This window comes from Aphelocoma coerulescens, chromosome 8, assembly GCF_041296385.1.
Source record: "Aphelocoma coerulescens isolate FSJ_1873_10779 chromosome 8, UR_Acoe_1.0, whole genome shotgun sequence".
Classification (NCBI taxonomy): domain Eukaryota; kingdom Metazoa; phylum Chordata; class Aves; order Passeriformes; family Corvidae; genus Aphelocoma; species Aphelocoma coerulescens.
In genome coordinates, this window is record NC_091022.1 from 21290834 (window position 1) to 21304148 (window position 13315).

Genomic DNA, 13315 nt, shown 5'->3' on the forward strand with positions numbered 1-13315 from the left:
GCAACAGTCGTCCCACGCCCACCAAACCCACAGAAGAAACTCCAGCCTGGCTCTCAGTGGGTGCTCAAACCTCCAGCAGGGCCCTGTTGTGAACTCACAGCTTCTGCTCACCAGTGTGAGACCAGGAACTCAGCAACCAAATGTCTAATGGGGAAGAAGAACAGGGGAAAACGGAGCACAGGACAGCAGCAGGTAATTAGTGTATGCAATTTCACCTTCCTCCTAGTACACACAGGCCTTTTTCAAGGTGAGCTTCAGCTGAGCTTCCTGCTGAGCCTTCAAATTACATTCTTAACAGAAACCTCAGTAGTTTTCATGCAGGGAATGATCTTCTGCTTATGTGTGAATAGAGAGCCAAATCTTACTTCCTTGGAAAAAGTTGACTCAACAGAGCTTTCATAATTGTTTCCAAGCACAGATATAATATTCAAGGTTCACATAAAAGCTTTCTACCTACAACACACTCATACAGGTATAAAAAGGTCCATTTTCCAAGACACTGGGTTCTCACCTAATTATCATCATGCAAACCCCAAGATGTTCTTCAGTCACTGTTCTGTATTACTTTGATTTTATTCTTAAGACAAAAGTAGTACAACTGATTAAAAGCTGAATTAAAAGCATGTGTGTAGATGACAGTAATATATTCTTCATAAGTAGAGAATGCTTATAAAAATTTAATAGTACAATCCATTCAGTGTACACACATAAGCAATAAAATCCACCTGAAAACTGTGAGGTACTGATTTGCAGTATCTGTCCTCTGGAAAAAGATGCAATTTGCCTAAAATATTCTCACAATCTTCAAGAGATTTACCAAATACTTTGGTTATTATTATTACCAAATAATAACAATTTTTGCAATGTTGATAATAATTTGGCTGTTTTCAGACATTCAAGATGCTGACTTTGTCCATAAAGTTATATTGGTACTGCAGAGTAGCACATGTTTAATGGTGTGTAAAACAAAACAACATGGCTACTGCTCTTACATCCTATTGCTCTCATCTTGCAAAGGTAAATAAACAGCAGAAAATTACACAAGTAATCATTTTAGTCTCTCCATGTAAAAATCAAGTGTACCTGAGAAAGGAATGTAATTTCAATTTATTTCCTGTAATCCATGCACACTGGTACATTAAATTACAAAAAATATTAGGAAATACCATTTAAATTTGATATTCTGGAACTGTGATAAAGGATTCTTTCAAGATTTAAACCTGCTAAAAAATTCTTCCATAAATTGATAACGGAGTTGGAATATTTTCTGATAGTTGCAATTTTTTTAAAGCAAAGAAATTATCAGGTTAAAAATACCATTTCATTACAGAGGATATGACCTGTGAAAGCTGTGTCTGAATCATTGTAGCATGCTTTATTGTAAAACCAAAATCTCAAAATAGAAAGACCTCACCATCAGAAACTCTATGATCTCAAGGAAGAGGCAGAGTAAACACACGTGGTGCTGCACTGCTGAAATCTGAATTTTAAGAAGATAAAGCAGCATCTGATGTGTATTTTATAACCTGAATTAACACATCATGTGTGCTGACAGCTGAGAAATCAGCTTAATAAGCACTAATAGATGTATGCATGTGTTCACTTCTCTGTTTTACTTCTCTGACTCTCTGCTTTACAGACATATGATCCTGAAATAGATTTGACACGTGTATCTCGTGTAAACTACATGTCACTATGAGGTCTCTCCCTATCACACAGTCTTTCATTTCTTGGAAAATGTAAATATTGATTCATAACTGCACATTATAAGGTTCTACACTTACACGAGGTTACCATTTTTCACAACTTCTTTACCTTGAAGCTAAAAATCAGTGGATCTTCCCCAATTTTAAGGTTTAAATCCCTATCCTTTATAGAAAAGTTCCACTTCTGACCACTCTTCTGTTTTCAAGTCAACTAGTTTAGGTAACAGTTTCTGTGCTTGTATTTGATTTGAGACAGAAGATCTGGCAACCAAGCAAAGTTTGCTCAGCTGTCTAATCTGGACAGAATCTGTTTAGATGGATGTGCAGAACAAAGTTGTCACTCCTCTTCCTGGGGGTACTCCATTCTCCTGTAGCTCAGAAAGCATCACATCTCTATTGTCCTCAGCAAAGTCCAGTCTGAATTCCAGTGCTGCTTATTTCAAAGTTGAGACTTTGAAGCCCCAGGCTATACAGCACAGCCATGAGGAGCCTGCCAGACACCTCAGTCATCAGATTTGAACGTCACTGCCTTTTCTCAGTCCTTCACATCTCAAAACCAAGTGCAACCTACTGCTATTTTTGCACAGACACTTTCTAGTGACAAAGGAATAGTCTGTTCAACCCCATTCAGTGTGACAGTACATTAACTCATGGGGATGAAGAGCAGATTCAAAATGCAATGTCATATTTACAGAAGATGAAAGTACAAGGTTAACTTTCAAGCTTTCACATCTAGAAATTAGTACCTTTAGTACCTTTCCTATGCCAGAGGCCTCCATAAGCAGGTTAGGTAGAAAAGTCTTCTCACCAGACTGAGAGAGGAGTCTCAAAAGTGAATTTCTCCCTTTGGCCTCAGTTCTGCTACACCTGTAAGTCAGTGGGTACTTAAAAGCAGGATGTTCATACCAGTCCATTACTAAGAGTACCCCTTGCTTCTTTCCAAAGCAATTCATTGCCACCTTCTTGGCTTTCCCACCATGCATTTCTTCAAAGAGCAGATATTAGCACATGCAGTGATGGAAAGGGACAATATAATAACCAGCAACTGTTGCTCAGCTCCTGAAACTTGTGTTCTTCAATTTTTTTTTCAAATTAGTTTCCTGACTTGTTATATAAAACCCAAAAGAGTAAACAGTTTAGTAATCTGGCAAAAAAACTACTTTGCTGGACACAGCATAAGGCTATGGTCCAAGATGTTCTTGTCAAAGTAAGATTTCTGGGAAGATCTTTCTTTAGCCAGTACACCATGCTATAGGGATGTTGACATTTCAAAACAAGTAAGACAGCCTGACAGAAGGAACCCACATAGTCATTTGTTCTTCCATTAAAAGAAACATATGCTGTCCAGCAGTTGATAATTCCACTTACCTGTATGAAGACAGTATCAGAAAAAATTATACCTTCTCTCCCCTGAATTATCAGACAAGGATAGAACCAGCTATACAACTGGTGATCCTCAGTGAAATAAAAATCAAAAGATGCACACATACATGTGTGTTTTGGGCTACCACTTGGACTCTGTATTCTGAATGGAGCATTTTTGACACAGAAAAACTCTGTAAGAACAGCCTAATAATCTCAGTTTTCCCTTCAGTTTCAGGGCAGAACTATTTTACAGAATGCTGGAAACTCCAGTGACACTACTCAGGAATGTGACTGGCTTCTGCAAACCAGCTGCACACAGATACAGTTTAAGAACCTAAATTACTAAGATATATGCTTAACTTTAAGCAATAAGACTTAAAGAATATCTTAAGTGCCCCACTGACTGGGGACTGCTTGCATTCCCCTTGCCCTTGAGAATGGGAAAGAACGAGATAAGAATACTTATAAAGTTGTACTCTATGAAGAGTTCTTCTGAATCTTTAGTTTACTAAATAAGACCAATTATCACACTTAATCTAAAAAACCAAGTTAATAACACTGTAAGGTTGCTAAATGCATTAGTAACAACATATTAATACTTGAATCATAAGCAAGTAACAATTAGAGTAATCTGACCACCAGAGATCACCTAAATTATGTACATTCTTTATTATTCAAGTCTTGCTTTATTTCACCTTACTCTGGTTTACCACAGGTAACAAATATATTGACTAGATGGCAACTTTAACCATGAACAGCTGCTAATCAGTGCCAAGCCATGTGGAAATATGCATACATTCACCTTTAAATACTCACAGCATTTCTCCATGTAGAACAAGGGCAGCTTTAAATAGCAGGAGAAAGAATAAAGCCTGGTGTGATCGACATGTGGTCTTGAATCAGTTACACCACAGCACTTCGCCACAAACTGGATTATTAGGTAAGGTGGGACATGTGCACAGTCCAGATAGCTCACAGAGAATTAGAGACAGTAATTTATTTTCAAAAAACACCTTTAGTTTGAACCATCAAAAGGGAAATAAAACACATCCCAGTTATTTTTTCTAAGAGTTTGAGCAATTAACTGCACAAATACATGCATGTGAGAAAAATGACACATAAATAATAACTTTTAGTCCCTCCATTGTTATTGTTCACTTTTGCTATAACTTCCCACAAAAATATGTTTACTCCCACATATAGTTTCAACTTTGAAACATTTCAAGCTGAAACAAAAGTTACAGAAAATTGTAAGATACTAAAAGGGCATTAGGAATGAAATGCTTACACAAGCTACTTGAGCCTTTCAGCTATAGGGTAAACAACTAAAAAAACATCACCTAACTATATGCTTGGCAAATAAATGTGGAGAAGGGGGCATGGCTAGTGCTAAATAGCAAGTCCTGTTAATAGTAATCTTTGAAGACTGTGCTGTGTGGATACACCACAACCATTTATGCCAGCCTGATGGGTCAGAGTCTTCTACTTAAAAGGCAGCAAGATTTAAACATAGTAGACACATCCATTAAGAAAAGTTCTTAGCTTTTGGTTATGTCTACATACACACAATGTTTTAATTTCATTTTAAGTCCTCAAAAATAATAGATACAGAAGTGTATCTATTTTAGTTCTAACTACTGAATTAATAAAACTGCAGTGCAGAGATCTGTATTTGCTGATTTTATGGTTCTGTCAATATTCCATTTTGATACTGCACTCCAAAGCAATTGGAAAGCTCAAAGCATTGTTTCTGCACTTCCAAGACTAAGCTACCAAGCCAAGAGAGTTGATTACCTTGGAAGTCTTTTCAAATTCTGAACTATCGCTGTCTGTGTCTCCCCCAACCTATTCTGGCTCACCTTTCTTCATTTTACCCAAAAATGTTTCAGACAAGCCTCTCTTAAAAGTAGACTGCAATGCAAGAAGAGATTGTTTCCAGAGAAGTTCTAAAAGAGGAATTGGCCCCATGGGCCAAAATATGTTCTTGATCATCAGTTTATATAACCTCACACTGCCAGTACTCCAGCCACAAAAATAAACACTTATCCCACCTTCACTCATTGCCATCTGTCTGGTATGATTTTTCCTACCTCTAGCACATTTATACTCACAATATATACAAACAAATAGAAGTTAAGTGCATGCACACCTTTTAGTAAGAAAAAGAATCTGCAAACTATAACTTGTTAAGAATATATCACAAGAACATGAGAGAGGAGAAATAAAAAAACCCCAACTTCCTGCATTTGGAGGCCTTTTTCCACTTATATATAACTTTTCAAAATGCAGGGATGCAGCTATTAATTCGAATCCTGACACATGGGGAAAATGATCACTTTTCTTTACACAAAAAGAAAGTACATATGTACTTTTTTTTTTTTTTTTATGGACTAAGAGGCAGTTGCAGCTGCTCACATATTGTAAGGAATGAGCAGAATTAGCTGAGATGCATTTCGTGTTAGGAGGCCTGAGCAGGGATGCACGGGAACAGCTAACTGAACAAAGTCTGGGAAATAAAATCATGTTGGTGGATTGTGGCTCCATTATAAGCAGCTTTTAGTGCTAAAAGGAGGACCAGCTTGTATTTCATTTGAAGAGAAGCTCCCAAGGGACAGAGACTTCTTAAGAGAGAGGAATAATCTGGTCAGAAAAATGAGCAAAGGTGATTTTTATAAGCAACAGTTAAGTCCATGTCAGACAAGCAAGTTTTAAATGGACAAGGCAAGACAAAACATCGTAGGAGTCAAGAAGTGAGAGAGACAAGGGCTTAGACAGGAGTTTTGGTGTGGACAGAAAGAAGACAGGGCTCGGGGATGCCATTTAAGGGAAAGCAATGAGGTTATAAATAGCCCGCATGGTTGGATCTAACGGCGAAGCTGTTGGGCAAACAGTAACAAAAGTCCTCAAAAACCAGAAACAGACTCTTTCTGATCTTATTGGAAGTGTTTTTGGAAAAATCTCCAAGCTAAGTGACCATAGTAAGCAACCTTGACTTCTCCAGTGCTGGGTCATTGACCAGTAAAATGGATATTCTTGAGCCACCGTTGAAAAGATTTCAGCTTTTAAGATAAACAGTGATACAAATAAGATAACAGATACACTCCACGTTAGCAAATAGCAACAAAACAATACAGATTATGAATAGCAATATTTTTCAGCACAAGTAACTTCACTGCATGTCTATGCAAAGCTGCTTTGCATTTTTAGTAGAGTATTGCCAAAACTAAGAGTATCACTGAGAAAGCCAAGCATTATGATCTTTTCATAGACAAGATTTTTGAAGAAATATTTTTGCTTACACTATTAAGTTGAACTTGTAACTACCAATCTTACTCTACTATCAGGCATTGTACATAGGTGGTTCCTGATAAGGAATTTTATGGACAGCAATTTAGAAAGGAAGTGTTATTAATATTGGACAACATGCCTTTAAAGGACAGATTTAAATATTACTGATTAGGGAAGACATACTATCCAATTCAAACATCTGCACTTTGAGTATCTGTAGGGAGTCAGAAATAAGGAGTTGCAGCAGTAAGTTGCAATATGAGAGACCTCATGCTTTTAGCAGTTACTGAACTTCAACAAACTGCAATAGCTAAAAATTATGTACAAAATATGTTGGTTTTTTTTAAAAATAGAATTGGATAACTTCTCTGGGCTTTTCCTCAGACTTAGAAATATTCTTTTCTTTCCTTTTCCCTCCATTTGCTGGGATGAATACATTTCCACACTTAGAGAAAAAGCTGTTTTCTTTTGTTTCGATTTCAGTCCTGTTTGAGCCACTAGAAAAATGTTTAGGCCTCCTCTAAGAAATTAGGAAATTATTTAATGTAAATTTATCTTGAAGGAACAAAGTAAGCAAAAGTTTTCAAGCTAACATAAAAAGTTATACACTTTTAAATTATGTTATAGTATGTATTACAAAAGCTCACCTACGTGAAGTATTACAAACTGCTCCTCATTGGAGACTAGGAATTATAACTAGAAACATTTGTTGTACCTAGTCAAATAATACATAATACACTCAAACTAAAATTTTTCCAATAACACATCAGAGGCAGGAAGGATAAATACAGGCTGTAAATATTAATCCACAGACAGGAAGACATTATAGAAGTCTGTGTTAATAAATTACATAAAAATGAGGTTTCAACAGCTTCACTGATTATGCAAAGATTTTGTTTAAGATCAGCTGAAGAAAAGGTTTCTAATATGTAAATCAGTTCTCCAAACAGTTTTGCCACTAGGTTAAAGGCTGTGCTTATTCTCTCCAAAATGCCAGACATATCTTTGAGTGTGAGAAGAAAATTAAAAAAAGAAACAGACAAACCTTTCAACAAAATCATCCAACAACACAGACCTTTGTGAGAGATTTTACTGCAGTAGCCCAAACACTTCATTTGTTTTAAACTGTATAACTGACACACAATAAAAAGTAAATATTTTAAAAATTAAAACATATTAACATTAAAGCATTTTAATACTGTCAAAAGTTTAACGACCAGTGTACACAAGCCACCATCAATTTGAATGCCAGCATTCCTTTTAACAGCAGTAATCAAAATAATAATATGAAGTATTAGGAATTTAGTACTGACAAGGAACCCTACAATTTGAGAATTTTCCCCTCTGACCTGCAACTCTGCTCGTAAGTAAAGCTATTGTTTCTCTCCCAACTCTTTGCATTCCTCCCAAGTTAACTCGACTAACATTTCAGTCTGCTAGAAAAGATCTAAACAGGAAAAAAAATAAGAACTTTCTTCAAGGGCAGACTACAGAAAGTACTGGAAGCTTTTAACCCTCTACATGCCTTTACATTCATCACTCAGAAATAACAAGATGAATATTTTGTTTCATAGTTTTCTGCCAATTGCCTCCTTTCTTACGGAGTGCAGCCTTATGCCTGTTTGTAGGCTTCCCATGCTGGTTCACAGTACTGAGAGGCACAGTATACAAACAATCACAGTTTAGCCCTACATATTTGTTTTAATTTCATCCAGAAGTAATTTTTCTACAGAAATCCTATTGTAGCTTACTGATTTATATGATAATTCTGAAAGTCCAGTGGAGAATGCAACAACAGCGAACATAATGGCATTCCATTATTTCATCTATTTAAAATGCAAGTCTTTTCCAGGGTTGTATTAATAATTTATAACTCAACAACAGCTTACAGGTTGAAAATTATTATTTGCAATTATTTTTATTATTACTCTTAACAGTATTCTACTCACAGGGAGAAAATACATTTATTTATACCTCTATCTTCTGCACTGCTGAAAGTTGAATATCTAGAAATATTGGAAGTAGCTGTCCTAGCAGGCAGAACAGAAGCACTTCAGACACAGCACATGAGGAAAGACAGTGGTTGCAGTGATAAGCTCTTGTATTCCAACAGGCCCCCAGGTAACTCATTCCTGACTCTCCCATGTGACACATTACCACAGTCTCCTCCAGAGGGCGGCTGCTTGGCAAATTGTTTATCAAGCACAAACAACTTTAAATAGTAAGTGGGATTACGAAGTGAAAAGCAAATCTGTGGTATGATTGACCAATGGCAGCACTAAGATCTTAATTTGATTAGGTAGAGGGAAATGCTGATCAGGGAAAAATAACATTTAAAGGTTTTGGTAAGGAGCAACATCTGTGAACAGAAGGTAAGTAGGGGAGAGAGAGGTTTCAGGAGCTCCAGAAGTTTGATAGATGAATTTACTGAAACTGAGAAAGTGATAGAATTCTTTACCTTTGTAATTTTCCTTCTGAACAAATTGGGACTTCTTTATAAACCATATACAAACAACTTATAAATAAGAAGTGCCTGTCAAGCATTTATGTAGCACTTGATAGCATCTGCCCAACTGTCAGAGCCACAGCTTCAGCTGTGGCTGATCACAAGAACTTCAGGTAGAGAAAACGGAAGAGAAATCCACAAACCATATCTATCCTTCCCATGTATCAGAGAAAAAAAAACAAAGCTAAACATTTTCTGATTACTGCTGTGGGTCAACAGTTGAAACCCTGAAGCACAAGAGCTGGTTATAAGCATTTTAACAACCAGCTGCAAGCATCATCACAGAATGGTTTGGGTTGGAAGGGACCTTAAAGGTCATCTACTTCCAACCCCCTGCCACCACCAGATCAAGTAGCTCACAGCCCTGTCCAGCCTGGTCTTGAGCACTTCCATGGATGGGGCAATACAAATTTATTCAGGACAAAGGCTTGTTCTTGTTCACTCCAAGGCCCATAGAAGAAGAAAAGTAGTAGTGAGGGGAAATGCCAGAAAGACTACACTGACCATTTAACCCCAAGTTTGTATCTTCCTCTCAAAGAATGAAAATGTCCCTCAAAACAGCACTAGAAAAAAAATAATCTTGCCTCTGAAGTGTGTTGAGGGTAGCTTACTTCAGAACTTAAGTTGTTTCACTTGAACAACTAGAAATTTGATCTAGTTATGACTCTGACAACAAGGTCTACAAATCCCTCAGCACCACATGCCTTTTCCATGTGTAAGCAGCTATTCAGAACAAGTCAGTCACCTCTCAGTATTTTCTTCAATAAGAAGCTGACATACCCAATTTGAACCACAGGTTAGCTTGTTTTTCCAAAACATGGAAAATTTTTATGGTTTGTTTTGAGCTGTCTAGAATCTCCGATCTTCTGAAATATGAACAACAGAACTGGACACAGTATTCTAAAACCACACAAACCCAAGACTGCATCTCTGCCTCTGTGCTGGTGCTGCCCTTTGCACATAGCAAAAGGTTACAAATGAGTTTTTTCTACAGCAGCATGCCACGAACTTACACTGACTATGATGTGTAACTTTCCTAGAGTGTTTCTTCATGATTTTTCTTTTAAAATCTCTCACTTATATATACAATTCATACCTACCTGGATTAAATGGAGTTTGTTATATTAAAACTATTTAGAGAGATAATTCAGATGTTTATTACTAATCTTTGCTTTTTATTAATTCAATGCTTTAAATGCCCTAAATTATAAATTTTTATCAATTTCCAGCTCTACAAATAATTTTATAATCAACTATATAGCTAGTAAAATTACAGCATTTGACCAAATAACTTCCCTAAAAGGTAAATCTTTCCCTTAATAGCAGGCAAAAATATAAATAAATGTTCACATCAGTGAGCTAAATATTATAATCTAATTTATGCTAGACTAATTCACCAAACTGCAGATCTCTCAAAAAACTACAGTTCAAGAAAACCTACCTGCTATGAAACTGTATCAACTGGCACAAGTTAAATTTTATTATTTTGTCTGTGGTAACAGAACTGCAAACTCTGCAACTCTGTTTCACAGGCATGACACGCTGGAGATTGTTCCAAATGATTAGGAAATTACCAATTTACCTCAAAATCTTAAAAAACAAACAAACAAACAACACCCATTCTCATTTTCCAAGATTACTGAATAGTAAATGATAGATTAGGATCTTTCTTTATCTAATTTCTTTAAGAAGTTTTAGATATAAGGCATCCAGAAAAACACCTGAGCTGCCTCTTTTGCCACAAATTATATTCATTCCTACACAGCATAGGACAGTTCATCTCTGTTTCTGTTCAGAACTGTAGTTTGTATTTTGCAGTAGGGTATTATTCTTATTCTTAGTAGTGCAAAGAAGGCTGTAGTCTCTTTCTTTTGACCACTGGGATTTCATGATTTTCTTGGACCTGCTTATTCTTGTGACTCTTGAACCCTTCCATTCCTGTCGTTAATACATCAAATATTGAACAAAAATCTTCCATGCATCACAATCACTTAAAAGGAAATTATTTCCCTCTGATTTTTTATTAAAACATTTTGAAAAAGTGAAGCATCCTTTAACACACTTGCTGTTCAAGTCAAAAATTCAAGGAAGATAATGATGAAAAGCCCCAAATCCTGAACATAGGAAACAGTATTCACTAAACAAGTTCATCACTTTTTTCCTTACTCATCTGAGCCAGCACAAATAAAATTTAAATAATAAAGTAACAAGACATCTACTCAAGAGATCACAAATTATTTCTATAAAGAACATTTGAAAGGAATTAAATTCTCAGAACATTCTTGGTAAGCAAGAATTTAGCTATCACATCTAAAAAATGAAATATTAAACATAAATAATCCCAGGATAACTAAGCAAAACAATAACTAAACACATTGAGCATTCACATGAAGTCCTTTGAGTACCATTTTATTAATTTGGCCTGAAGACAGAAATCACAAACTTCTAATTATAATGGATATACAATGCAACTTGACTGATGCCTTCAGATACCAAAACGAAACATTCAAATGCTTTTTTGCTTTAAGGATTACATATGCAGATGTGTCAGAAAGCCAGCTCTGACCTAAATCTAATTCCCCCCTTAGTGAGGGCTATGTTCAGTCGATGCAGGGTAAGGAGGGCCAAGAGAGGACAGCACAGCACTGCCACCTCGTGCCAGGCAAGCTGGAGCCCGGCACACGGCTCCTGACTAATCCCAGAACGTGCTCTGCCTTTAAACTCTGACAGGTATTTGAGACCAGATGCTTCATCTTGAATTATGAAAGGCTGCAACTGCATCTGTCTCTAAGAACATCCAAAACCAATCCTTTAAATAAAAATAATCAATCTGAACTTAATCAGCATGTCAGGCAGCAACTACTGATTATATCTGCCATTGTAACAGCTTAGTCACTCATAACTGTGATAAATTTCACTCACCAGAGATAAGACCTTTGCTAATGGCTATCTGCTTCAGATTATGTCTTTCTAGTTTCATTTTCCTTTTTAGTAAGAAATTATGACAAACCATACACAGTTTCACGGTTGCGTAAAAGATGTGTAAAGTTTCTGAAACACCTTTGCTATAAAAAGGGTCATATAGTCTTGCTGTATAAATGTTTAAATACTGACAAGCTACAAAGAAAAAAAATTTCTTTCAATCCAGTGTTATCTAAAATAGAAGCACTTCATCAAACAACATAATAATGTAAAGAACGTGATTTTTTTTTGTTGATGATGTACTGATAAATATAATTCTGCTCACTGGATATTTCAGTCCTCTCCCAAGAGCCATCATTACAAGCAAAAAACATGTAAAATAGCAGTACTCACCAATATCATTAGCTAGGGCAGCAGGATCAGAGACCCCAAGGGTAGCTTCAAACTCTTCCTGAAGACGATAAGCTCTTTGAAGAAGAGATTCAAGCTTATGAATGAATTCAGCACTAATGATATCCTGCAAGAAGACAGACATTACAAGATTTTCTATTTGGTTACAGCCTGTAAAATTCCTTTGTAAAATCCAAAGATATTAAGCCTTCACAGAGCAAACCATGCCACATGAGTTTCCTATAAACCACATAGAAACACTGTCAGATGAAAACTTCAACATCCAAAATATATATACTTTTCTGAACACACACATAGTTTATTTAGTGTAAAAAAAATAAAATCTAAATTTTAAAGTACTTTAAAATTATCTGTGATGTTTGCTGCACTAGAAATAATGAAAGTCACACATACCTGTTTATTTCAAAATATTTTTAGCATTTCGTTCATAAGAAAGGAGGAAAACAAATAAAGTTCAAGCACATTGTTTGTGCATATGCACAAATTGATTGTTTTTCCCCAAGACATTTATCTTTGCCAAGCAAATACCCTCTCACATAATCATAAAAGAAAAAGAGGACCCAAGGGATTATGTGCAGGGAAGTTGTCTGCTTGATAGCTCGATAATACTGTCCAGAAGCAAACACTGATGCATCAGCAATTGCCAAAAGATAAATAATGCTAATTCCCTCCCCATGCCCTGCTCCAAAAAACCAACCAAAAAAAACCCCAGAAGGAATGAATTCAGATCTCCTTTAAATGCAGTACCACTAAATTGGAAATGGAATCAATTGTCAAGTTTGGGAACTGAATTTGAATTTGGGAAGATTCAGGTAATAACAGAACAAATTCTCAGGGCAGCATCAGATTACAGACTGAATATACTCACTTCTACACTTTCTTCTGCAATTGCATCTCCTGCTCCCAGCTTAATGGAACCACAGATGGCTTCGTCTTCAACTTGTCTGTTACGAAAAGTTAGTGCCTGTTCCCAGCGCCTCAGTGCTTCTTCAAAGAGCTCCATACCTAGGGGAGAGCAGGAACACCTCCAGTGCCATGACACAGCTTCAGCTGCCTTCACATTTTAGAGACACGGGAAAATACGTGGCTAAAACAAGCATAACTATCACAGAGATGT

At 36.3% G+C, this 13315-nt stretch overlaps 1 protein-coding gene across 2 annotated transcripts in view; it reads right to left on the reverse strand.

The window, feature by feature from the left end:
* The window catches only part of MIGA1 (mitoguardin 1), a 37290-nt gene that overhangs the window by 19254 nt on the left and 4721 nt on the right, over nt 1-13315 (reverse strand). For both annotated transcript variants that reach the window (XM_069023101.1, XM_069023102.1), the window contains exons 6-7: nt 13067-13203; nt 12181-12304 (exon numbers count right to left, since the gene is read on the reverse strand). In XM_069023101.1, coding sequence (XP_068879202.1) covers nt 12181-12304; nt 13067-13203 — 261 coding nt within the window. The remainder of the gene's footprint in view (nt 1-12180; nt 12305-13066; nt 13204-13315) is intronic.